Source organism: Lepisosteus platostomus, chromosome 28 (assembly GCF_059453375.1).
Source record: "Lepisosteus platostomus isolate fLepPlt1 chromosome 28, fLepPlt1.hap1, whole genome shotgun sequence".
In the NCBI taxonomy this organism is placed as follows: Eukaryota; Metazoa; Chordata; class Actinopteri; order Semionotiformes; family Lepisosteidae; genus Lepisosteus; species Lepisosteus platostomus.
The window spans coordinates 8758793-8785260 of NC_142638.1; the positions used below are offsets into that span (position 1 = coordinate 8758793).

Genomic DNA, 26468 nt, shown 5'->3' on the forward strand with positions numbered 1-26468 from the left:
GTCCCTAATAGCTATGAATTGTAATAATCTCTCTATAACAGTACTGGTTTTGAATTCATTTATTTTGCGCGTTTATTTTGTTTTATTTAGCAGTGTTTCTTAATGGGAATATTTTGCTGGTATTCGACGTGACCCTTGAAATCACTAGGCCTGCTCGTGGAAATGTCTCTAAATTTGCTATTTGCATGAAATATCTGCACTTGTGTGTGTTAAAACGTGTATTTTGTCCATGGTCTGGTTTGTCCTGGACCGCTGGATACACCTGTTTGCAGGATTAACCCTGTAATGGCTTCTGGAACTGTCGGCCTTTGTCGCGTTGATGTTGCTGGTGACGCTACCGCGCGGTCTGCACGCGGAAGGCGTTAGGGTCAGCCTCCCGCGAGCTCTCCTGTGCGACTCTTCCGCTGCAGAAATGATTTTCTGAAATTTCATTTGAGCCTAAATTTCTCCAGCAAATGGGTTTATGTCCCATATATATATATTTTTTAAAAAAGAAAAAAATATTGTAACCTTATTTTAATTTATGTTAATATTTATATAAATTCGTGTATATCTTTTTTTTATTTTAAATGAATAAGTGTGTATTATTTTTGTGAATAGGAATTATGTGCAACTGTTGACTCCATTCCATTCAATGAGTTTTAAAGGTGGTGTTGACGCATACGCGCTCAGATCTGCTTGTCGGCCTTCGTATGCAAACTGTGTCCGTAGACTAACAGTCCAGCTCCTCTTGAAAGCTCTTCACCTGGATTCAGAGCCGTCCTGGTCGGATTTCTGGACCGGCGGCAGGACAGGACTGCTGTTCAGAGGGGCTCTGGGTGGGCAGCAGCCTCGGCACTGGTGATGGTCAGGTCTGCGCAAGGGAATGACCGGCGAGCCGTGTTTCCCCTTTCACCAGACAAGAGCAAGAACTCTCTGACCGCTGTTCCTGACGCCACCGGAATCTACCGCGGCGTTTTCAACTGAACTTAAAACGCCCTCGAAAGACAAAGATTTTTCAGTCTAAATAATAGGAAAACTATTTATAACGATCAGATGATAACAACTTTGCCCGTGAAAATAGTACAGATATAATGGAATAACCTATTAAATGTAAGTTAAAGGTCGTGCTGTTTAAAATTGTTTTAAATTATGCAAAATTCCTTTTCACTTGAGATTGTAAAAATAAATCCTCTCTTAGGCGGCCAGTGTCACAACAATTAATACCACCTTGCAAAATCCATCATGTTGTTCTGCTTGATTTCTTGTTAGAAATCGAGGAATGTGACAGGAATGTAAATACCGAAAAGAACGAAAAATACCGTTTGGATGTAAGAGATCTGACCAAGTGACTAAATTCAGATCTTTTAAAATCAAGTGTTTCCGGCTTTTAAAATATATATATATAATGGTAACTACATCTGAAAAAACGATGTTACAGCAATAAATAACAATAACTCTTAATTAATATTTCGACGGATTTCTACACATTGCATAGCTTTTGATTTAAATACCTTCAGTCATAAAAAACCAACGAGGGTTTAGGTTTCGCAGTACAGATGCTGATGTTGAAGTTAAACTAAAAGTCGTGACACGTTTTTAAAATGTATATAACAGTTCAATAGAAAACAGTCTTATTCGGTATTTTTAATGTTAATTTTCCTCCCATTTCGTTTTGAGTTTTGGGTTTTGAGTCCGTGGTCTCGCAGCGCAGATGCGGATGCAGATGTGTTCCGTGTGCAGAATCAGGTGCCTCGGTCCACTTCGCTTTCCCCCGACACCGTGTTCGGATGAGTGCAAACTCACCGCGGAGTCGCAAACCGACATTTTGCCTGCAGCAGTCTGTCCGACATCAGCCCTGGGAGTTTTGAGCTAAATGACCTGTTGGAAACAGTTAAAAACCCAATAATGTGTGAAGGGCACATATAGATATCTATAGCGGACTTATATGGAAGCTTAATGTATGTATCTAGCTCATGAACCATAGTATTTGTACTTGAATTTGAAAGTCGTCAGTTAAAAAAAAATGCATTCATCATTTATTTCTTGAAAACTGAAACGAAGGACCACACAATCTACTGCCTCAATATGTATAAAGCAAGATTTTTGTATACCATTCTTTTATTTCTTAAGCCCCTAAATTCTCGTTTAATACGAAAACATCACACAAGCGGAGAAAGATGAAGATCTGCCGTTGCTTTAAAGACAATACACCAGTCAGACGGGTGACTGCGTTCATGGCGTGTTAAACATAATAAGTCCTGAAGTGTTTGAAACACAAATGGATAATCATGAACTACAGCTTACAGGTCTGCTCTTTCTCACAGTTTTGAGTGAATTCATGAGGGAACGCGAATGCGCGATTCTGCTACAATAGTTGTTATTAATGTTATTAACCTGAAATATTTTTTCTACCGCAATATTTTCGGAAATGTACACATTCTGGCATGAACAAAAAAATACAATTTGATTTATATACTAATTCCCTGTACATATTGCAATTATATTGTCTGTATGTATATGAATATTTTTTTTAATTCCTTTCCCTTTTTTTTGCTTATTTATTTGAACGTGTCTGATGTAAGATGGCATTCCGTTTTCTCCAACTAGAAACAGATATTTCTCGTAGTGTCTTTCTCATAAATCACTTCTTGTAGGGTAGAGGGTAGAAACTCGTCTTTGAATGCCAGGCTGTAATTTAGACCGCCGGACGCTGTGTTGCAGCTGTTATCGACGTGCTAGAAATCTGCCTATCGAATTAAATCACAAAGCGGTGTAAAAGGCGTGCCCTGCTTGCTCATGATCTATCAGTACGGTGAGTAGACAGACTGACCGACGGATAAACAGTTTCACCTTTTTCTATGTATGGATTAATAAACGATTTGACGAATACCACACCTCAGGAAGACTGAACGGTGTTTTTTTCTTTCTGCTTTTCCCTGGCCGCACACACAGCCGCAAGGTAGCGGGCAGAGATGGGTGTGGATGGATGTCGCTGTCCGTAAACCAGGTGCACTTTACCGTACCTGCACAAAACGTGCTGTTGTGTTGACTCACGATCGGTAACATCGAGTCCCTGAACTCGCTCATTTCGTACAGCCGCTTGCCAAAGCCGCAGAGCCTCAGTGCCCGAGCCACCGAGCTTAAAGTCGCTTTAAAGTTGCTGTGTGACCGTCACGCGAGTTTATTTTAATCACTACTTGCGTTTGTGGAAAACAGGGGAGGGAGGTAAGAAAGTGCTGTAATTAAGGGATAATGCGAGTTAAATCTCTCAAATCACACGCATTAAAAAGTTTACCGTTCGCGCTGCGTTCGCGAAAGGCGCTGATCCCCAATATAAATAAATTGCTGCTATCGTTCCACAATTTCATCCATCCACCTGTCTGTTAAACAGTCCATCCATATTTATGCGGCCGTGTTTAATTCTTTTCAAGTTGATTTTAAATTACACACAAAATTACAGCTCTCGTTGTTTCTACGCGGACTGCGCGTTGAATCCACTATCTGGGGTTTCACCTGCTTACTGCCTTGTAACCCAGTCCCGAGGACAAAACAAATAAAACACCATTTAATTTTAAATAAATTAAATTAAAAAAAGAACCTTTTGGGTTTTCCCCCCCTCATCTGTTCTGTTTACAAACATTCCGCTGAACTGAAAGCATCGGTAGTAAATTCCAAGCGGGTGAACAATGTTTGGTTCAAATTATAGCCTGTTTGGTTCTCGAATTACACAAAATCACATGTTTTAAATTACAATCGGGAGCAGAATTTGAAATTTTATGACAAGCCACAGTCTGTGCCATGTCTGATACAATCGATTTATTTACCAGTGGCGGCGTGACCTCCGAAATATCTGAATTAAGCTCCGTGGCCTTGAATTCGACGGGGGTGTCTCAGACGGATGGCACTGTACCCGTCTGAAATATCTTTCGTTTGTATGGTTTGTGGGTCACGTTAAACTATGTTAACCACCCCTCCCCAGAAATGAAACAGTATAATTTGTGTTCAACCAGTGTTTTCAACGTCAATCTGCAGGAACGGCGGCTTGTGTCAGAAAACGCGTTGCTGTGTTGCGCTGTTAAAATCAATGCATCACACTGCGCCTTTCCTTGAACTCTAAAATGTGTCTTTTTCATCCCTAGTTTTTCAGTGAACACCTCAGTACTTCAAAACTGCTGTCTTGTGCTGCGCGCTAAAGGTTGAGTCATTCTCTAACTCGCGTAATAAAATCAGCACACCTACTGTTTTTATTTTAATATTAAATATATCGTTGTCTGCAGCTTTAAAAATACATTCGTCTCAATTTAATTATTATGCACCTTCTAAAATCGTCACGTTAAAAAGGTCACGTTTTCTTTTCGTGAAGGATGATAGGAAATGTTGATGCACATTAATTTGGCGTTTATTTCTCCAGGTTTCGTTTTGTAAACACGCGTTTCAGAGTATGATAAGAGAACAGAAATTGCTGCTCAAAACGTCTCGTGTAAATACCTTATTTATTGAATGACTTGATCAGTTTTGAAGCCCGGTCTGACATTAGCGGAGCTGAAAGGCGGCTTTCATTAACGTATGTTAATTAACTTAATTAGGCTTGCCCTCGGGGTCGTGTGACATGGTAAGCGCTCGCAGCCAATCAGCGGGCTCGCTGGCAGAAGCCGAGTGGGGTTGTGACACATCAGATCCATATGTACGAAGTGTCCGGAGAAATTGGGAAGTTTACCCGAGATTTGTGGGGAGTTTTCTGTCTCAAGTCAATTTAACTCTGCGCGGGCAGCTCAGGAGGATCTGGACGTCCTCTTCCAGCTTCAGGAATACGTCGCCGTGGTTCTGTTGTGCTGGTTTTCGCCTGTCCTTTTTCTTTCCTGGTGCTAATGTGCCAGATGGATCCGGGGGAAGTTTTCTCTGTCTAGCGGGTCCCTCCTCTATATGCGCGCCTCCACCGCTCTTCGTCTTTATGGACTCGGCGACCGATGATGACTATGAGCTCGATGTCTGACAGCTTGATTGCCTCAGACCCGTCCAAGTCGGCCTTCCTGGAGTTCGGGCACGGGCTGCCCGCGCACCAGCAGCACAACCACTACCCCGTGCACGGCTTGCACTCCGGCGGGCACCCGCAGCACGACGGGCCCTTCTCCCCCGCCGCCTCCTCGTACGGCCGCTCCCTGGGGTACCCGTACCCGAGCGCGGTGGGCACGCACCACTCGAGCGCCTATCTGTCCTACCAGCCCAGCGGCCACAGCGGCGCTCTGGGACACACGAGGATAGAAGAAGCAGGTACAGTTATTCCGCCCGGCGTCAGGCGGTGTGTGTGCATGATGTCTGTCCTTCTCCCCCGACAGCGTTAGAGCTGAGCGTCAGCTACAGCGCCTGTCCACCGCTTGAGCAAGCTCTCACAGTGCTGTTGGGTGTCCTTTATTTTCCAAGTGATCTTTTGTACATATTCGTCAATATTTGACATTGAAGTAAATAGCACACGCATTTCTGACCGAGGCTAACGCCGCGGTAATCTCGCTTTTCACACGAAATGGAAAATAAAAGTGTGCAACAGTAACACAGACGCTTAACATCCTTTTTTTTTCCGGCTCGGCTATCCCGTCTCGTTTCTCGATAATGTCCCCCCCCCCGGCTGTGCTATGATGGGCATATTAAAACGAACGGACGTATGTTATTCAATAATTATGCATTTCATAAATCGCTTGCAGATTAGATCTGAAGTCATCGGGCTGCGTCTGTCGGTAAAGACAGCGGATTTGGATTGTGAAAACATTAGCCTGTCAGAAAAGGCGTTGCTTGTGGATCCGAGCACAGGGCTCGTGTTAAAGTCGATGAATGATGACACGTTAAGAGAATTCTTTTAAGTCACGGTTTTCTTAGCACGGAAGGTGACACGGTGTGGTGTTTCTGTTTGTAGATTTTCGCCAAACCAGTTATGTGTCCTCGAAAGTTATTTTCAGCTGGGGACGAGAGGGAGAGAGAGCGTTGATTCCGAATTGAAGGCAGGCGAGCTTTCTTCCGTCTGAGCGTTTGTCTTGAAAGAGAAATAAATAAAAAACATCCTAGGGAGACATTTGCCTCGGAGGCGTGTTCTCTTTGAAGGACCGTAGAAAATTAAATTTGATGGAATAGATGATTCTCCTTTTAAGTGGCTCCTAAGACGCCTCGTGCCGCCTTCTCGTGCACGCTTTTATGGGCTGAAGCCGAAAGTAGTGTGCAACCCGCAAATACCCCACACTTCTTCATCTATTGTTGAAATTGTAAATTACTTAATTGTTGAATTGCAGGCTACGTTTCCTGCCCTCCACATTAATTCTTTTAGAAGCATGAAACAAAACGTGCGCTTTCCTTCTGCTTTGCGTTTGCTCAGTTACTGTCCTGTCGCCCAGTGTTCAGGGGCCGCTAAGTTTTTCTAGTTTTTTTTTTTAAACTTCGTTTCGCTGCTTTGGCTAAAATAATAACTGCAATTTCTGTGGTTTAAGATATATGCAATATGTCCTCCTCGGATTTTGTTTTCGTCAAGTGTAAACGACAGTCCTGTTCGTGGTTAACCTGCTTCTGCAGGCTTCTGAGTCAGCAAAGGGGTTTTCTCCTCCCGCTGGAGCTGTGAAGCGACCCGACCACACGAGAGACAACATCTTTCTTCTCTGCGTCTTGTGGTCTTCCACAAGCGTGCCATGAGAAAATCATTTGAGAATTATCTTCTGGGGACAGCAGCGTCGGGCTGGAACTGCTGAAAACAGCAGGCGCATCTGAAAGATTCAGACGCGCTGTAATAAGACCGGGATAATTTTATGAAGTGGTGCCATTAATGTTTGTTGTCACCGGTAGAGGAGGACTGGTAGTCAGTGGGCCTCAGCAGAAATTTCAGGATTATGTTTGGAGTACCTTGATTTTTAAAAACGAAAAAAAAAAAGTTAATCACGTTTTTTAAGGATACGAGTATACATGACAAAAGAGAAATTTAACTTTTGGGTGAAATTGAGTCTGAATATTATTTGTATTAGTAGTATTGGTATTATTAAATGGCACAGGTGTGGATATACAAGTCAAACTGTTCTCTCAGGTTTACCTACCCGCTCTAAATTTTGCGGGAGCAGAAAATGTCAGCATCCTCGTTTGGAATTAAAAAAAAAAATATCAGTGGAAAAAATCGCGCCCAAAGTGTCGAGTATTTCTTGGCCTCGACAAAACCGAATTAACCCCGGTAGTTAACTTAATGCGGCAATATAATTTCCATAAGAAGACCCTCTTCTTCCACCGCCTGCGAAGCTTAGAAGATTAATCCCAGCGATTTGAAAAGAAAGGATCCTTTGTGCGGTTTATTATTGCCAAAATCGTAAAGAACAAAAGATGCATTTGTGAGAAGCTCTGTCTGTCGTACCTGGTTCTGATCGTGTAAGAGCGCACAGCCTGCATCAGCGCACGCGGAGGGCGAAATGTCTGTACGTGCCTTTTGCAGAAAATTTTCTGCAACTTCGGACTTCATTTTCACACCTGCCCACCGTTTTCATCGCGCATATTTTCCTCTTCCTCGTCCAGTCGAGTTTTGTAATTTATAATACTCCCACTTAAATCAGAGCTGCATTACTTTTTGCTTTTCGAGTTGAATATTTTTAATTTCTTGATTCGTTTAAACCGCTTGTAATAATAATGCAATGCGGCGGTTTAAAAAACATCTGAGATTCCCTCCGTCTCATCGAGTTTCATCTTGCATACACATCATCCCGAGTGCGCTGGGGTTTGTTTAAAGCTACATCTGGAGTATTTGCAGATTGAATAAACACGACAATCGTCTCCAGAAAACAAGCACATCGGTTATAGGCTTCTACAGTTTTGTTTTGGAATCTGGTCTAATTTTGGAACTTTTAAAAATCCATCAGTCTTTTATAGCGCGAGTTGGCGCTTGTCTGGTCTGCATCGCTATTAGTAGAAACGGGTTTTGTTAAAGTGATATTCCATTTTAAATATTAAAGTTGTTGTTTTCAGGACAACAACAGCATCGTCGTGTTTTATGTGTTGTATTTCATCAACCTGTTATCCAATGGATGTTGTTGTAAAACGTGAATTTACGGCAGAGCGTTTGACGGCTCCTATAAATCTCGTCGGGAAATTAGATCCATTTACAGTGAAATGTCAAGGTGAAGCTGTAAATTAAAACAGCTGTCAAAAACCAACTCAGTCCTGCTTCTGAGACTGAAGACCAAACCTGACGGCAAAACACGAGTTTAGCTTTACAGAAGTCTAAAATATCGCGGGTAGCAGGCTGTTTTAGAAAAACATCCGTAAGTGTCTTCGGGATTGAAAGTGTTTCCTCGCCTCTTCAGGCCCGAGTGCGGTGCGGGCCTTTACGAGCAAGTCGGGTCCTGTGAAAGAGGGACACGTTGAGCGCGTTAGTCCGCACGCTAATGCCAGCCGCTCGAATAAGGACTTGGTCTTAATGCTGAATCAATTTGATTCATTTCATTCATATTTATTTACCTTTTAATTCAGTGGTTCCACATGACAGGGCTTTCCGTGGCGCTCAAGGCTACGTCGGCAAACATGATGTGTCAGAGAATGGCCTGTTTTATCACGCGTGCAACGTTTCTTTATTTCCTTTACGTTTCCCTGCGAATTCAGATATACCGTAAGGCCGCAATGCAGATCGCATAGTGGCACAGCGAAATTGGTTTTGAACGTTTCTGCAGACAGATCTAGCTTGAACCCCACCGTGTGCACCGCGGTCCCGCCCGCAGCTCCAGACAGGCCGCGCCCGAGCGCCTGTCCAGGGGCTGGGGGGGGTCTTCACTGTCAGCCCCGGGGGTCTCTCATCGCCCTTCTCTGTGTCTTTCTTTCAAGATCACGAGAAGTCGACGGTGATCGAAAATGGAGAAATTCGGCTGAACGGCAAAGGCAAGAAAATCCGCAAACCCAGGACCATCTACTCCAGCCTGCAGCTGCAGGCGCTGAACCAGCGCTTCCAGCAGACCCAGTACCTGGCGCTGCCCGAGCGGGCCGACCTGGCGGCCAAGCTGGGCCTGACGCAGACGCAGGTAACTGGCCCGTCGGCGGATTCTGTCTCGTTCTGTGCAGTGATGGGCCGCTTGCCTGTGTTTTGGGGGTGTTAAAGGCGACGGTAGGTTTACCGTCTGGTTGCCCACTGGAGTACTGTCGAATATCTTTGAGCCCAGCGAAAAACATGATAGAAAACACATTGGTGCCTCATTGCACACGAACACCATGAGAGAGGTAACCCGTCCAGACGTATTCCGCACTGAAAAAGTCGCTGCAAAGATTAAATTAGATAGGAACTGAAAAGGCACGGATGAGTTGAAATGTACAATTTGTGTACACGGTCACACACGGATATATATATACATGTCGTTTATTTTGATGTGAAAAATACAGACAATCTCCCATGTCGACTTTGTACGCGGAAAACTCCCGGACCCAGCTCCCGGGCCGGGAAGAAAATAACCCCAGCCGGCCCACCAGGGACAGCTGCACGCAAGGCTTCTCACAATTACAGAATATTTTAGACAGCACATTAGTCTCGAGTTTACATGTATCAAACAAAATAAGAAACCTCACAAGACACCAAAGGAAAGGGCATCGATGAAAATATAGGCGTACATGAAATTATTTCCGAGATAAACCCGGTGGATTATATGAAAGTGTTTAGAAAGCTAGCTCTCTCCAGGAAACTTACCCCATTTTGTATTACTGAAAACACTAAAAAGACGACTAATATTCTGTTATGAAATCATTGCATAACGTCATAGATGAATAATAATTCACTTACACCAAGACTTACTGTCAACAATAATATTTATTTCCATTCAGGGGCGTAACACAACGAGTCAGTCTGAAAGCCATGTGCACACCACAAAATAATAATAATAACAACGGTACGGAAACTGCATATTGGCCTGATGTGTGAATTCAAAACCCTAAAAAGTAAACCCTTTGGCTGTTGTGCTTCAATCCTTTCTCTTGGAAAGCAGCTACCTGGAATTTTCCAAATGAGCTCCGTAAAATTTTATGCTGGGCCTCACACTACGCCTCTGGACCGATGTTGAGAATGCGGGTTACATTTCAAATTTAACTGAGGTGGATTTCCGAGTCTGGCGGTTCTGTACCAGCAGGCATGCCTACGTACTCTGCAAACGAGGTCTTGCCGGTCATCGCGAAGAAGCCTGTGTAATTTAAATTAAAAGTCGGCAAGATGGCGGGAATTCTTAATTAGTGTGTAATTAGGGTTTTGCTGGAGAAGGAAAATGCGATTCTGCTCTGTATTCTGTGTCGGTCGTTAGTTTAATATTTTCCCTTAATGATTTACTCCTCGCCACTGGCGTTCCTGAAATGTTTTTTACAACAAAACGCCCTAACGGAGGCTGTTGTGTCCTAAACATGTAAGCCATGCTTGAATAGAAATCTGTTTGTTTTATTATCAAACAAGATTGATTAGTGTCCAAACAAAAACAGAACATTGTACCTGTAAATTCCATATGGTCCTTCTCGATTGTATGCAATCATTGAAAAAAACGTTCAGTATTTTATTAGGTGCTGAATAAACTATTCACACCAGACGTATGGCAGAAGCACCGTTTTATTGGAAATACCTTTTAAACAAAACTGGAAATAAATATATGTAGTATTTCACAGATTTGATAAATCCATCTGAGTGTTTTGTTTTTTGTTAAAAAACCGAGGACTTCGTTTTACGGCTCATTAGCTCGACTTTTACGTCTTAAAAATATGAAAGGTAAACTTAATTCTTCCCCAATTCATTTTTTTTCAACCAATTTCATCTAGATTGTTTTTCAATAGTCTGATCTGGTACCCCGCGACAGTACAGGTTCTGTGCATTTTTAATTGTTCAATGAAATAAAAAATAACCCCAGAAGGATCTACTGTTGGTACCTTAAGCACTAAATAAAAAAGGAGACCTTTCGGTCAGGCGTTATTTTAAACGAGGCAATGCTAGAGCAGTGATATTTTTTTTTGCCTTGGGAGACCGATTTCACCGGTTCCTTTTGGACTCGGTTCTCTCTGTGCCTGAGACTTTCAGAGCCAGTCTAGAGACAGTGTGGGGGTTAATGAGTCCTGCCCGTCACCCAGCCGTGACTGATGGAAGGATAGTTGCAGGCTTTTAAAGGACGTTTTGCTGTTTGAAAACCAGGTTTTGAGGTTCACACATTCGCCTGGACGTAGCAGTAATTTTTCCTTTTAGCCTGAAGGAGCCACATAATGAAGATGTGAATTTTGAGGGTTTCGAGAGACTGCTTTCCCTCAGCCCCCCAATGAAAACAACCTGGGCACTACTCTCGGACGTGCTGCACAAAGAATGCTAATGGGATTATAATGGAGATCAGGAGGGAATCTGGCTGCTTTTTTTCATCTGTTTGTTCAAAGAGAAAGTAAATTCTTGTTCATTTAACTAATGCAGAATTTAAAAAAGGGTTTGTGTCAGGGCTTACATTAGTCATTATGTTCCTGTGTTGAAAAGACAATTAAAATAGACTTTTTTTTTCCCAGGGCAAGGTCAATTTCGAAGAAAAATGGTTTAAAAGTTGTACTGGGATGTTGTTTTGCCCAAAGAATGTTAAATTGAAGCATTGCCCCTTTCTCCCTCCTCAGTGAGGCTGTTATCGTCCAACTCACTTTATCCACAGATATAATTTAATTGAGTTTTAGTTCATCACTTAAACCCAAAGGAGTAACTGCTTGCCAGTTCTGCCTATCAGTGCTAGCGTCTGTCTCATCTGAGTGGAGTGGGCTGTTGCTGCTTTCACACACAAGAAATATCCACGGGCAGGCAGGGATGCAACAACACAGTTTTTATTGAGCAGTTTGTTTTTTTTTGGAGATGGACATCTTGCCACTCCATGTAATCTCTAAATGGCTTAATATTTTCCTAACACTTGGCTGGTGAAAAGCATTTGAATTGAGACAAGTGCTCTCTCACTGAAGAAGTGAGTTATTGCTCTGAATGTAATGCCAAGGAAATATAATTGAATGTAGCTAATGTAGCTTCGTAAATATAGTGAAAGAAGTTTAACTATTGGACCATATTAGCCTAATTGATTTCAGCCTTCAGATTACACTGTAAATTCTGCTCCATGTTTGGAGGCAGCCAGCAAGTAGAGTCCTCTGCAGCGTGATTTAGTTTTTCAGTTCCCTGATAATCTTCTTTTGCAAAATCCAGACAAATTCTTGATAGTATCTGGTGTTTTTTTTTCAGAAATGTGTTATTCTTTCCTTTTTCACACCCAGCAGAGACGCAGACAGCATAGTTCTGTCATCAGCGTCACACTGCTAATGCTCCGGTGTCCCCATATTGCAGCAACAAGCATTTGAAACCTTAGAACTTCCCTTCTCCTTCATCTTCGTCTTCTCCCTTACCTCAGTAAGGCAGGCCAATCAGGAGGAAGAACTGCCCATCCAACAGCAGCCCCTGCCGCCCACCCCAGCAAAACTTCCAAAAATGTCATCCAGACCTCAAACTGATTTAAATCATATTGCTGATAACAATACATTTAAAACAAGAAGCTTATATCATCTGCACTTTATCTCTTAGTTTTTCATTTTACATTACATACAAAAGATCCAAGACCCGACAATTAAAATGTATTTCTCCATCAGGGGTGGCAATAATAATGTTTCAACGCCTCTGTCCTTATCCGAATTTTTGGTAGCTTTGACAATGCACCTGTTATGCTCTTTTGAATGAGCTCTGGAGGTTTTTTTTTTAATTGTATTATATTACATGTCCATTAAAAACCACCTGTGCAAGAGTTCTCGGAGACAAATCTGAGCAGGTGTTTCAGGGGGAGGGGGTCTGGCCTTGAGCAGTGCTCTGAAGCCTATTGGTGAAGATCGGACAGCAGGTCCTTCCAGGGAGGGAACAGCTTCGGCTGTCTCAGGGTTTTGTGTTGAAGCCGCCAGCAGGCTCGGCCCTGGGAGGGGATTCACTTTGGCTCTGCTGGGCTGTGAGAAAAGGTGCACAGACGGATGTCTCCACCTCCGGCGACCTTTCTGTTCCACGAGTACAATGAGCCCGCAGCTTGTGAAACCAGAAATGGGAGCAGCCTGCTTTGCAAGGGTGGGCGGCGCGCTGGTGCAGGGGGTCAACATTGCCGTCTCACGGCGCTGGGGCCCCGGGTTCCACTCCTGGGGTGCTGTCTGTGTGGAGTTTGCATGTTCTCCCCGTGTTCACGTGGGTTTCCTCCCAGTCCAGAAACAATACTGGAAGGTTAATTGGCTTGTGGGAAAAAAGGGCCTTTCTGTGGGTGTTTGCTCTTGTGTCTGCTCTGCCGACGCACTGGCGTCCCGGCCCGGGGTGTATCCCGCCCTGTGCCATTTGCGTGCCGGGACGGGCTCTGGCTCCCCGCCTTCCTGTATCCCATCATGCAGTGAGAAGATGGATGAAGCTGTTCCCATCCCCACATCAGCTCCGAGTCGGTCTTTGTGAAACCCGTTTCTCGCTGTTCATTACGGACGAATGACGGGACAATGAATCCAACCAGATTTCACTGGAGGAATGTGAAATTGCTGCAGAAAGTACAGATAGAGCCGTGTTCCCCACCCTCTTGAACAGTGAACTGAATGTGGCGAAGTCCTGTGTGCCGTCCCCTGGCCTCTGGGTCACCACGAGAGTGGCTCCCACTGCACGGCCCTTTCCAGAAACAGGTGGACCGCACGTAGCCGGCTCGCCTTCCCCCCGCAGCAGTTCGGCAGGGCTCTTACCCAGACAGCAGCCTGATAAATCTGTCTGTTCACCGGGAGTAAAAATTGGGTTTTATCACCCAGGCCTGTGCCTTCGCCCGGATCCCTTCAGCCCTACTCAGGGACATACAGGCACGTTTAGCATGGAAACATGTTTTAAAAAATAAAATAAGAGGACATTTGGACAGCAGTTGTATTCTTTTTTTTTTTTTGCTCGGTCTTAATCGCCATACCTCTGAAATGGAGCCCTTGTCAGTGGTTAATGTTGATGTAGCAGTGCAAACCAGCAATTACAACAGGCTTAAGTCCTTGCGTTTGGGGATCTGAAGTAGGAATCAGGAAAAGAATATACGGCTTTTGAACACTTCTTTCCAACTTGTCCTATAACTGAAATGGATTACTGTTGGTCATTTTTGCACAGGGTGTTTTTAAAGCTAATTTGTTGTAGGGATAGAAGACATTCTGCTGAAGGATAGTCCAAGGCTAACTGCACAACTGCCTCCTGACGTGCACGGGCGGCTCAGGGATTGCCTGAGAGCTTCCCACTTCTCTCCCATCACAAGAACAATCCACCCAATTGTTGGAGATTTATTTCCCACACAAAAGGGCTCAATTATCTTAAATACAAGATGAAAACCTCTCTTTACCACCGTCTTTGAACACGGATTCCAGGCTTTACTGAAACACGGCGTAAGATATTTTAAGAACGCAGAAATGTGCGGTGAAGAAATTAACTCTCATGTTATAAGTCAAACACATGCTCGTTCGCCAGTTTATTTGTTGATAATTCATATATAACGTATAACCGACGTGGTGAGCTTGGGTAAACGTGTTCTTGTTTTCATCCGATTTCAAATGCACTCTTTTTTTTTTTAGCTAATGACTTCTTCGGAACATCGTGGGGGTTTTTTTTCCATCTTGAAAATGGCGCAAATGAAAAGCCGTTTACTAAGATTTGAAACCGCCAGAAAGAAAAAGAGAAAAAAAAGGCAGATAAAATAACCTGATGAGAAATAAAGGAAAGTGGACTCGGCCGAGCCCGAACAGTTTCTTCCGTCCCCGTATCCGCGCTGCTCTGCAGATCTGCGCCATGTGCGTTAAGGTCACTTCAGGCTCTGCAGTATAGCGGTCCTTTTACAAGGTCTCAGTCAGTGTGGTAGAAATCAATAAAAAAATTAATGACTTTTATGACTCCTTTACAACACTTTATTATTTCTCTCCAATTGTGTAGATTGCATGCAAACGATAAAAGCAGAGCCAGTTTGTCCTGACATATTTTTACAGCAACGTCCTCTGGGAGATGCAGGAATATCTGTTTGTTTGGTCGTTTTTTTTTTGGTGTGTATGTCCTCGGTATCTTTGTTTTGTTGTTGTTGTCAATGAAATTCCCCACCAAAAGGCTTTGCCAGAGTGGAAAATGTAGGACGGAACAATAGGCTTCCATTTACAGCGGAACAAAACTGAACAGGGAGCTTTTGTGTCGCGATTTTCTGCTTTAAAAAATCCGATTTCTCACAGTGGAGGGATGGGAAAAGGCTCTTGCACCATAACGCATTTTAAAACCGGCGCGACCATAAATGACAAGCCCTCAGCTTTCATGCTCATTAAAAACCGGTCATGTTTTCCGATGCGTCGGGAGGGAGACCTGTAATTAAGCTCCGCGTTTATTGTGCGTTTCTTTTTCTTGTCTCTCTCTCTCTGGGCTTCTCCCGGGCCGCCCCTGTCCCTCCAAGGTCAAGATCTGGTTCCAGAACAAGCGCTCCAAGTACAAGAAGATCATGAAGCACGGCTCCAACGGCCCGGAGGGCGAGCACCTCCACCCCGCCGCCTCCATGTCGCCCTGCTCGCCCGGCCTGCCGCCTCTGTGGGACGTGTCCATGGGCAGCAAGGGCGCGCCGGTCCACGCCAGCAGCTACATGAACAGTTTCGGACACTGGTACCCGGCGCACCACCAGGACTCCATGCCCAGACCTCAGATGATGTGACGCATCACCTCCACGAACAATAATCGCTTTTTTTCCCCCCCAAATATATTATATATAAAAAGCAAATCCAGCAATTTCAGACTCAATAAAACACAGTTAAGAGTTTTTTTTCTTATTTTCTCAAGAACTGTTTTTTTTAAATATATTTTAATCTTTTTTGTTTTCCTTTTCTAGTTTGAAGAATGATGTGCCTTTTAAAAAAAAGAGACTTCGTTTTTTGGGGGGGAATGCTTCAAATCGTTTGGTTTTTTTATTTTATTGTATGTTTTGAGTTGTTTCCCGCCCCCCCCCCCAAAAAAGCAATATTTGAACCTGCACCCTCGCCAGCGGAGAACAGCCCTGCGCCCTTGTCACCTCCTCCCTGCGCTGCCCTGCGCTCAGAATGACACGTTGTTGAGGCTCTGGTTCAAATAAATCCTCCCTGATCTAACCTCTCGCAGTCGTCCGTCAATCGGGCTGTGTAGATCGAGGCGGAAACGCGGAGCTGTCCGGCGATCCCTGCTCTTCACTCCCGAAACCTCGGCGGGCTACGCGTCCCCAGCAGGCCGATACAAAAAGTCGCGTTATTTGTGATAAAAAAACAGTGTGCGATCGAACTCGATTCGTGTCTTCCCACTTTAGTTTTAAGACGCTGGAAGCAGCAGGGCCAGCAGACTTTGCAGCAGAGGGGATAAATACAGGCTGCGAGGTGAAACGCTCTGGAATACTCCTCACTCTTGCTTTGGGACGGACGAAAATAAGGCATAAGAGTAACTTCGATTTGTTTTTCCATTGAAATGCTTTAGCACAAAACTCAGCAGTGGGTCTAGAAAAGGGCTTGTTTCCCCCCTGCAGTATCGTAGTGTGAAACGGAGAAGCCATCTTATGGAAATAAAGATGTTTTGTTTAGAACATTTTTACTCTATAATCAAACAGAGCACCAGGATATTCTTAACAACGACAGTAATACCACATATTACTGCTACTATTAATTCACAACAAAAAATCGGCATTAGTTCAGGAAACCACCAACAGAAATAACAACAGATAATAATTATTAGTTGTGTTCTTACTGTAAGTACTGTTTGTAATAGAAACATTGCAGCAATAACGAAAATGCAGAGAACGGTTGGTTACATTGAGCGCGATGACTGGAATTATAAAACGGAGAGAAAAAATAATGTCATGCAGACTGGACGAAATTATTAAGGAAACGAGATTTTGTGAAATCCTGCAAGTTTGCACAGTTATTGCCACAAAGATTCTTCTCCAGGCTCTAAAGCTACCAGCATGGTCAGCAGTGGCCCACAATTCACCACGGTCAGGATCAGCTGATTGAACAGGTCCAGGCTGTTTGAAAAACAAAAATCCTCAGTAAATGATAATGAATTATTTTCTTCAGGTGAAACAGTTAAATTACAAAACGTCATGTGTTGAGACAGAAGCAAAGCGAGGTAAAAGAAAACACATTTACTTGTAAAAATAAGTAAAACGTGTCTAAAATTAATCTTAATGCGATGCATTATTTTAGTTGTGTGTATACAACCATCTGCACCGTAAAACAAATTGCACGGTCTAACGCAGACTGGAGTTAAAACGCTAACAACAGTGCTTAATCGAATCCAACGAGCCAAATCAAGGATACTTTTTTAAAACGTTCTGCTAAAGCGGCTTCGTAATATAGAAAATACTCTGTTGGTTAATTTTTCAACAATGGAATGTTACAATTTTAAGTCGTTTTTGATCACATTAAGTTTTCATTTATTACATTCTAGGGACATAAAGTTTAATAAAAGTCTGTCTCCAGCGGGAGGTCCCCCTTTCTAAAGAAAGAGAATGTTTTTTTTTTAAATGCACAGTAAAGTTCAAGTTCTGCTCGTCCCGAAACACAGCTGTATGTTGAGGTCGTTTTAAATGACGGCCGTTGCCATGGCAGCCCGAAAGTTTGTTACCGCTCTGCGGCGCGTGACACGTGGGGTTATACAAACAGTCTCGCTGCGTGTAATGAGACGACTTTAAAACGAGCTCTTAAATTACAGCTGGAAAACAAAATGACGGGTTTTCAGCGAAATCAAACCCGTAGATGATTTATAGTCAAGCGACGGGATGAGATGAAAAGAGCAGGAAAGTTTTCATTTACATTTGAGCACGCTGTTATAGAGATGTCAGCCTGCAGAGGACACGGGTGTTTCAAACGAGTTTTAAAAGTCTTAATTCCGTGATTTATCAAACCTAAACGCGCGTACAAGGCACCCCCGTTAATTAACGCGTGAGGTTTTAACGTAGAAAGGGTCCTCTTAAAAGGGCTGATTAGTTAAGCAGGTGCGCATTTGAGTTATTTACTCCGGGGGGGGAATGTGGTCTGAAACACGGACACGCGTGAGCCTGACCTGGCCGTGGATTGTTTCACAGAGTAGTGGGAATCAAACAGCCCGATTTCTCTGCTTAACGAGTGCTCTGAAATAGAAATTGTTAGAACTAACAATTCAAAATTAATGTGTGCCATTTCTTACCTGGTATCAGAATGATAACATTATAGCAGCGTATTTAAAGAAAGGGTTTTACAATTCCGTTAACTAGAGATTTATGCTATTGATAACGCTAATAATACTATTTTTCGAGCGCATATAATACTGATATCATTGCACTTGTGTAAGTCGGCGGGGGAAATTTGTAATATTTGAGCCTAATAATCTTCAAAATGATTAGCTGTATATTAAATTAGCAGAACATTAAATTATTATTTTTTGCAAAAGTTTTTTTAAGTACTTGAAAGGTAGCTACAAGACGTGAAATGTGCGTTACACTCGTGAGATACAGGTTTCGTTAAAGAAAAAGGAAAGTTTCGTTTCTCACTGAAACTGGCGGATTTCGGCTTTAAGAGATGTGTTAACCTTCTCTTTAAGTGCGACTCATAAATGCACAGATTTTAAAACATTAATCATTCGTGAATCCAAATAATGATAGGAGTTAATTTCTGTTTGGAAAAGTTTAACGTAATACCGATTTAAACTGGATCATATTCAAACTCAAATTTTCGTAAAATATACCATATTGTTTTGTAGAAAGTTTATTCGTGATTAATTAGGAATAATATGCAGTAGCAGGAGAAAAACGTCTTCAAATTGATTTTTTTCTAGAACTGGAAATGAGAATTTAAACGCACTGAATGTAAAAAAAAAAGGGTCACGTGTTGCCTGATTTTATAAACACCTCATTTGACTTATTTATCCATGTGAGCTCAGCGAGAGGCTTTCATTGATAACAGGCTGTTGTCGCCTCAGGGATACAATGCTTAAGCAGTCAGTTTGACTGAGGTTGTGCGCAGCATTCCTATGTTATCCACAAAGACGAATACGTCCCTTTTATTTCTATTCTCATTTCTTGAGTTTGTCCATCTCTTCATTATTTATTAAAAAAAAGCCTGTTCTTACCGTCACAGACCTGCCGCTGTAGGCCTAACGCCATTTTGTTTTGAAAGGCGGGCGCCGTTGTTAGCGCGCAAAGGGAAACGGGCTGAGATTGACTCGGAAAGAAAGGCAGACTGGTGGCCGTACCCGTTGCCCCGAACTGGAAGAAGCGGTCAGAGAGCGGCTGGCCGTGGGGAGAGGGGCTGGTGGAAGGGCCTGCCGTGGGAGATCACACCCCGGGGCCCCCCGCTCTCGACTTCTAGCCTGCTGACAGATCCCACAGTCTGAGCTCGGAGGCTCATCTGGCGCGGAAACACTACACGGTTGTTGCCGTTCCGTGTTTAAGGTTTTTATGGTTGTCTTCTCATTAGAACATGGTTTTGTCATATTACAACGGCGTGGTTTTCATGAACATGATATTTCTCGTATGTGACCAGCGGTTATTATTAAGTGGATCCCGGGGTTATGTACAGTCTGCCTCAGCGATCCCGTCCCCTCGAAGTTTTAAGTCTATACATTTAGCTGATTTTTATTAACATCACATTCCTCCTTCTCTCGTTAAAACAAACGGGCATTACACTTAATTATACCCCATTCATTAAACTTTAATAAGACGCAAAGGTTTCAGCTTTTCTGAAGCGAGAGTATCGCAGCGCAGACCGCTTCGCTAACCGAAAAGAAATCGCTTTCCACACGGCTGTTACCGGCGAAACCGTCCGAAATGAGGCCGCCTCAAGGCTGTAACTGGTGTGTCACTGGATCCTGTTTTATCGTCACGGTCTAACCGTGCAGACCTCCTCTCGCCAGCACTGTTAACTGGTCGCCGAAGGGGAACGGAGCCATCAACCCAATTACCCGAAATGACCGAGGTTTCTCCTCCAACTGCTCTAGTACTGCGAGGTGTACAGAGCACAGGCCAAGCCGATGTAGAGATAACAATTAATAATAACAATAATAATAGTGTCGTTATTATTATTATTATTATTATTATTATTATTATTATTATTATAGTTTGTTACAGTCGTTGAAACTCCTTTTGCAAGTTGTGATGTTTACCTTTTGCCGCTTCAATCCGATGACAATAATTAATAAATATATATATAAATATACCACCATAATCTAATAAAGTCATATTTTAACAATAAAGTCAATTACACAGCAACTCTACTCTGTAAAACTGCGAGTGGGGAGATAATGTCGCCGTGGGGGCCGCCAGCGCGTCCGTCTTTCTTCAGGTTACAGTCGCAGAGCCCAGCGGCACCGAGCCGCACCGCAGGCCAAGGGGAACCGGCCGGTGACCCGCCCGGATGAGCACGGAGCGGATTCGCGTTGCAGCGCCGGTCCGGTGTCCGCTGGTCCGTTCCAGCGGTCAGCCAACACGAGCGGTCCTTCCTCACGGGAGGACGGGCTCTCGTCGGGGGGGCTCGGGGGGGTCCGACGGTTTCTGCGGCTCCCCCCGACTGTCACGTGCGCCAGGGAAAGGGATGGGACGCAAAACAACAAAAAAAAATGGGGGGTCAAATCTTTCACCCCCTAAACATCTGGACAAGCCAAAAAAAGGGGCGCTATTTTAAGAATCTTTGAATGCTCTTCTAAAATGGGCTCGCCAATTATAGCAATTTGGGACACAGCTTGTTAAATAAAGCTTTCATTCCAACAGGATAATTACAAGCAATTTACAGCCTACAAAATGTCTTTCTTAATATGTTAAAAAATCCTATAAGGCCCTATCGGAATAAGGACGCATAGAATACGAGGAGGATCCGCGGCCTGATGGGGGCTTTGCCATTATCTGAAATTACTTGCAGGTGGAAATCACAAAGAACAGGGAAAACAAAAAAAAAAAGCCGTAAGAAAAAAAGACGCTGAAAACACCGAAGTTATTAGACATGTATACACGAGGGAAGGAGCCTGTAGCAATCACAGTATTCTTTTTTTTTAGTGTTCATATTTATTCTTGGTTAGTTTGAGAAGCGCTAGGTTGGGGCTTTAGGTATCATGTTAAGTTTAGACGACACCGAGCTGTAATAATGGGTTTGATGCCAATTAAACTGTATATATATATTTAACGGCAGTGAATATACCGCCTGCTCGTTAACAATCCGAATTTCCGTAATTGTCAACTCATACAGACAATTCACTTACCCTTAACTGTAATCGATCTCTCTGGGAGAAATCGCGCGGTTTAGAAAGAGAGTTTCGGAACCGGTTAAGTCCCTCTTAGCAGTTCGCTGGGATTCGGGGAGGCCTGTGGGAATATTCCAGTTCCTGCATTTGGAGCCCGGCTGCGCGATGGGATCGGGCTGGGATTTGATAGAAAAACACCTTCAAGTGTAATTTATGTCCTACCATTAGTGTGTTTTTCCTATTTGGTCAGCTTTCATCCCTCCTTTCAAAACATACACAACGTGATTAAGTACAGTATAACCTTCGCCAACGTTTAAACGTATCCCCCCCCTGCTGTCTTCTGAAATACGCAGGAAGAAAGCTACACTGCTGTCATTAAAAAATGATAAATGGCTCCTCTATTCAATCTCGAAACTTGCAGCCTGATTAATAGCTGCATATAGCGATGGGCACATTGCAAGGCTTAAACTGTTTAAACATCGCTAACAAGCTGTTTACACTGCATTTAAACACGTCCGTTCCGAGATAACTGTGCTAAATTCAATGCTGTAGAAATTGCGTTACGCCGAACAATGATTAATGACCGCACATGTTTTCATGGAAAACAGGCTTACTGGTAACTACAAATCCTGCACTTCAACACATTGAACTGGGTACCGTTATATTTCTCAATGTAGACTGATGATATACAGTTTAATGTCCAGCCGGAGTGACCGGCCAGGCCCTGTGGAGTTCCGACTTGTATGCTTATGGTCCGAGGATCCTTACAAATTATTGAAACATGGTTTCGACGTGGTTTATCTTCTTAGACGTCTTAGATTTTCCATTATAGCGTTAATTTCTGCTTTACGAATTGTCGACAGCAAGGTTGCGGTCACCGATAGCCTACCGTACTGTTAACAATGTGCTACAATATCAGCAAATATACAATGAACAAAATGGAATCGGTGAATTATTTCTGACTAGGTTGTTTTTTTGTTGTTGTTGTGGAATCTGTTCTTGATATTTTAGCAAGTTTCTAAAGGTGTTTTGAAGATCACACTGATCTGAGGGACTCTTTTTTTCTACAACCCATTTAACGGATCAAAACATTCAAACCAATTTTATTTTAGACACGTTCATGTGTTTCGGAGTCATGACAGATCCTGTAAATGTTCCACTCGCTTTTATTGTTGTTAATACAGTACATTTTTAATTTGGGGGGACGGTAATTTTCATCCAGGTAAAATTGCTGATGTTATTTTTAATGTTTGTTAAATGACGGTATATAACGTGCTAGAGTAGGCTCTTTCGTCAGTGGAATGCGTTAAACAATTTTATATTGATGTTAACATTTGCATTCCTCTGCAGAATTTTTTTCTGAACTTGTGTAGAATTCCCTGCGCTTTTAACAGGGTTTGGATTGTTGTGCGATACTGCTAGTTTACATTTTCAAACATTTTATAGACATAATTTATTCGGCACAGGTTTAAAATGTACACAATAAACCATTCTTAGTTTTTAACGAAGGAATGAATAGCTCTATGTAAACCATTCTTTGTCTGCTCCATCTCATCGATAATTGTCAAACATTATCGAGGAAGACCATATTTAGACCGACGTATTTTTGTCATTTTGTAGAAAACCATTAACCTTTGTCGTATTGAACAACTCACTTTGCTGATATTGCAATGCAACGCGATGTACAAATAAAAAATATGGATTTTTTTCCCCTAGTTATCTCCTCAGCTACACCTGCATGTTCTTAGCGGCCTTGTGAAATGACATAGGTCAAATACAAATAACAACAATATCTGTGTAAAACAAATTAAATCTTAATCCTGGGCAAGCCAGGGCGAATCTGCTCCGGGCTATCTCAAGATATCTCAATGAACGGTTTGCTCAGGTGCGAGCTTTCTGGTTAAATACCTTTTCAGCTATTATTATTATTATTATTATTATTATTTATAGATTTAGAAAAAATGATTTTTTCTGCACCGTGAACGCGTGCTATAATCAGAAACTTCCAATTTCGGTAACGGCAACGACTTGCTGATAAATTAATACGTTTCTCCATATTTAACAGGCACAGAAACAGAGAACGCGAACACTTCAGTTTGGATTTTTGTTGTTAGACTTCAGAATATTTTTTTTTTATCAGGCCCATGTGATGTACCGTTCTGGGTTTTTTTTACACTGTTTTATATCTGACGCTAAACATAGTTCTGTGTTTAGAGCTCGATCGCCGTAATTCACCTTTTAATAACAATGAAAGGGTAACTGCCTTTGTAGTTTTTAATTTGGGCGGGTATGACCAAGGCTCGAAGCGTGTAGTTAAGTTGACAATCAGTTCAATTGGAATCCGGTGAAACAGCTGACCTGAATCTGACCTCTGGCAGTGTCTTCAGAAAATGCCCGGCACTATCCTCTCCCGATTCGACATCATGGACGGCCAACTTGGCGGCCGTTTCAGGCGGAGAGGCCGAGGGTGTTGTTGGTAAAAATTGTAAGGCCGGTCCGGTCCGGTCCGGTGTTGGTTGGCTGACGGAAATGTGGGGATTTCCCTCGAATTCGCGGTGTCTGCTGCCGCCGGACAGTCCTCTTGGCGCCCGTCGAGGTAAGAAATCCCGTTTACTTTCACGGGTGGCGGGATTGACGCCGAATTGCACCGCATTTGACTTGCTGCGTTTTCAAAATGGAATATCTGTGGGGGGTCACGTTTAAAAATATACCATCATATTATTCTACTTGTGTTGTAATGTTTTAAGCGTAAGGGAATGAACGTGGTCTATTCTCCGCCACCAGACGAAGGCCTTCGCCGACGCCCCGAGGCCTGGTCCGGCTGAGCGCTCCTCTCTGTGCGCGGCGTCGCCCGGGGCGGGCCGTACCAGGCGGGTTGTGTGTCGCAGGGCTGTTTCACACGATGTGTTTTAGGATGGAGCGGGGGTGGGGTGGCTGACAGTTGTACGCTCTTCACAGTGTGTTCTGGACGAATTCTGTGGTTTCCATGCCGCTGTCATAATGAGTAATTTTCTTAAAATTGTAACGTAACCGGCTTCAGTGAAAGATGTGATTCCCACCGGTGCCTAGACCTCCTCCAGTTTGTACATTCAGCTGATCCAAGCTGCTCGTTGGTCAGTTTCCCATAGTGCATTGCTTATATACAGCTGTCTGCCGGGTGTGAAACACAGCTGTTAAGGACAAGACCGATTACACCTGTTTCTCGAGATCCTGACACACCAGAGTTTGAACCTTGATCTTCAGCGTTTTGTTCAGGCTCTTAACTGAACATGGTCTCTGTTTGCCTGGGATGTTCCGAAAGACCTGGGTCTCCTCTTCCCAAAACATCCTTCCTTCTCAATCCGTTCCTGCTAGAACAGGGCGAGACAGTCAGGAGCACCAGCCTCTCTGTGGCTTATCCTTTATAGCACTCGGGGAAATAGGGGGGAAAATAGAATTAGCTACAAGAAAGGTGAATACAATGTTCAGAGATTTTCTGTCACAGGCATTTGATGTTTATGTTTGGAGCTGAAAATGCAGAGTGTATCTTCTGTCTTCCTGTAAACTGGGTACAGCTTGAAATGAGTGATTAACCCGGAGTGAGACTGCAGACTTGGCGGCTGGTGTGGTTCTGTGCTCTCCTGAGGCTCAGGGCTAGTTAACAGAGTCCATTACTTGTGGAACAAAACAGCTCAATCTCGCCATCAGGCCCCTGCTCCCCGTTGTATTTATCGTCTCTTCTGGTCCACTGCAGGCTGGGTAGAAACTCGGGGGGACAAAATAAATCTTCCAAACTTGCGGTCCTGCATCAGTTTGTGCTCGGCGATCAATGACCATTGTACTCCAGTAGCCTTCCAGGTGTCGGGTATTAAATCTCTGATTGCACAGCCCATGGGTCAGCCTGCAGCCAGGCCCCAGACATCTGGAAACACCACAGGGCTCAGCTCCAGCCCTGTCTACACATGCGCAGACAGCAACAGCTTGTGTCGCTCTTCAAAAGATTGCCCTTAGTCTTGAGTTTAAGGATGGACAGCTATGTTACTCCAGTCTTAGTAAAACAGTATTCAGTGGATTTAACCAAGATAATGTTAGGAAATGCCCCTGATACGAACTACCACTTTAAAACCCAAATACCCTGCTTCCAATATAAAAGAACAGATTCTAACAAGAGGCTTTTGGCCCCGTTATAGGCAATTTGCACACATACTGTATACTGTAAGGTTAAGCCCTATATACCTAGTTAATTCGACACCAAAATAAACTCAAATTGCAAAAATTATATTTCATTACAAAGCTTGAGTCAGTGCAGCGTGTTTATTCAGTTCCCCGAGGTACAAATCGGCAGCAGCAAGAACCTCAATATCTTTGTCACAGGTGTGTGTAGCAATTTGAACCAGCAGTGAGGCCCTTCACATCTGGGTGACCCAGAGCGCCCAGTTCCCCCCCCCCTTCTTTCCCCACTGCAGGTGAAACTCCACGTCCTAAATCCGCAGGCACTGCTCCGACAGCAGGCTCAGATCTCCAGACGCTGTTGTCAGGGGACAGGCGGACGTGAGCCAGCAGAGCAGTGCAGCGTTTCACTGGTTATGAACTGACAGCTACGCTTCAACACGTTTAAGCAGCTGGAGAGCGGAAGGCTATGGTTATTCTCAGCTCTTTGACTCAAGCGGGAGATGTCTTACCTGCATGGTGAGGCAGGACTGGGCTTCTGGAGCAGCAGTGTGCAAGGACGTAGCGGCCAGACAGAGCTGCGTACAGGAAGACACAAACGGTGCTCCGCTGTCTAATGTGACTTCCTAGATAAAGCATTGAGTGTTGATTAATTTGGCTACTCCGAACCTACTTATATACCCCTCTCCCTTGCTCTGTTAACAGCGATTATGGACCCTGTTTACTTGAGGCCGAGAGAAAATAGAAAAAAAAAAGAAGTGTTATTGAATGGAGTGGCAAGCCATCGTAGCAAATTATAGGTAATTTAACATCTTGAGATTAGAATAATGGGAGTCCAATTTGGACAGGCTGCACATTGCCTTCCAAACAGGGCAATTACTGAAAAACGGGATTTTGGAAACTCTAGAGAGAGAATGAAAGAGAAAGTGGAGGGAGAAGGGGGAGAGGGAGGGAAGGAGGTACTGAAAGAGAGGAGGAGGAGGACGATAAAGGGAGCTGGTGCTCGCTGATGTTGACTTCAGGCTTTGTTGTTTTGTACCCGGGGTGTCTGATGAATTTTAATTGTGGGATACAAAAATTATGGATGGATGGTGTGTTATTAACCAGAAATCCCAGCTGCCTCGAACGCTAATTA

At 43.5% G+C, this 26468-nt stretch overlaps 1 protein-coding gene and 1 long non-coding RNA gene across 2 annotated transcripts; one reads left to right on the forward strand and one right to left on the reverse strand.

The window, feature by feature from the left end:
• Nucleotides 1–1010: 1010 nt before the first annotated feature.
• On the reverse strand, nucleotides 1011–26126 carry LOC148638784 (uncharacterized). Its single transcript, XR_015931016.1, has 2 exons — nucleotides 25846–26126; nucleotides 1011–1860 (listed from the first exon to the last, which is right to left on the reverse strand). It is a non-coding gene; the product is annotated as an uncharacterized LOC148638784 (long non-coding RNA).
• On the forward strand, nucleotides 4647–16098 carry LOC148638785 (homeobox protein Dlx4b-like). Its single transcript, XM_088623239.1, has 3 exons — nucleotides 4647–5253; nucleotides 8815–9008; nucleotides 15417–16098. Exons 1-3 carry the CDS (start codon nucleotides 4950–4952, stop codon nucleotides 15666–15668), a joined length of 750 nt encoding a protein of 249 aa, XP_088479365.1. The 5' UTR covers nucleotides 4647–4949; the 3' UTR covers nucleotides 15669–16098.
• Nucleotides 26127–26468: the final 342 nt, after the last annotated feature.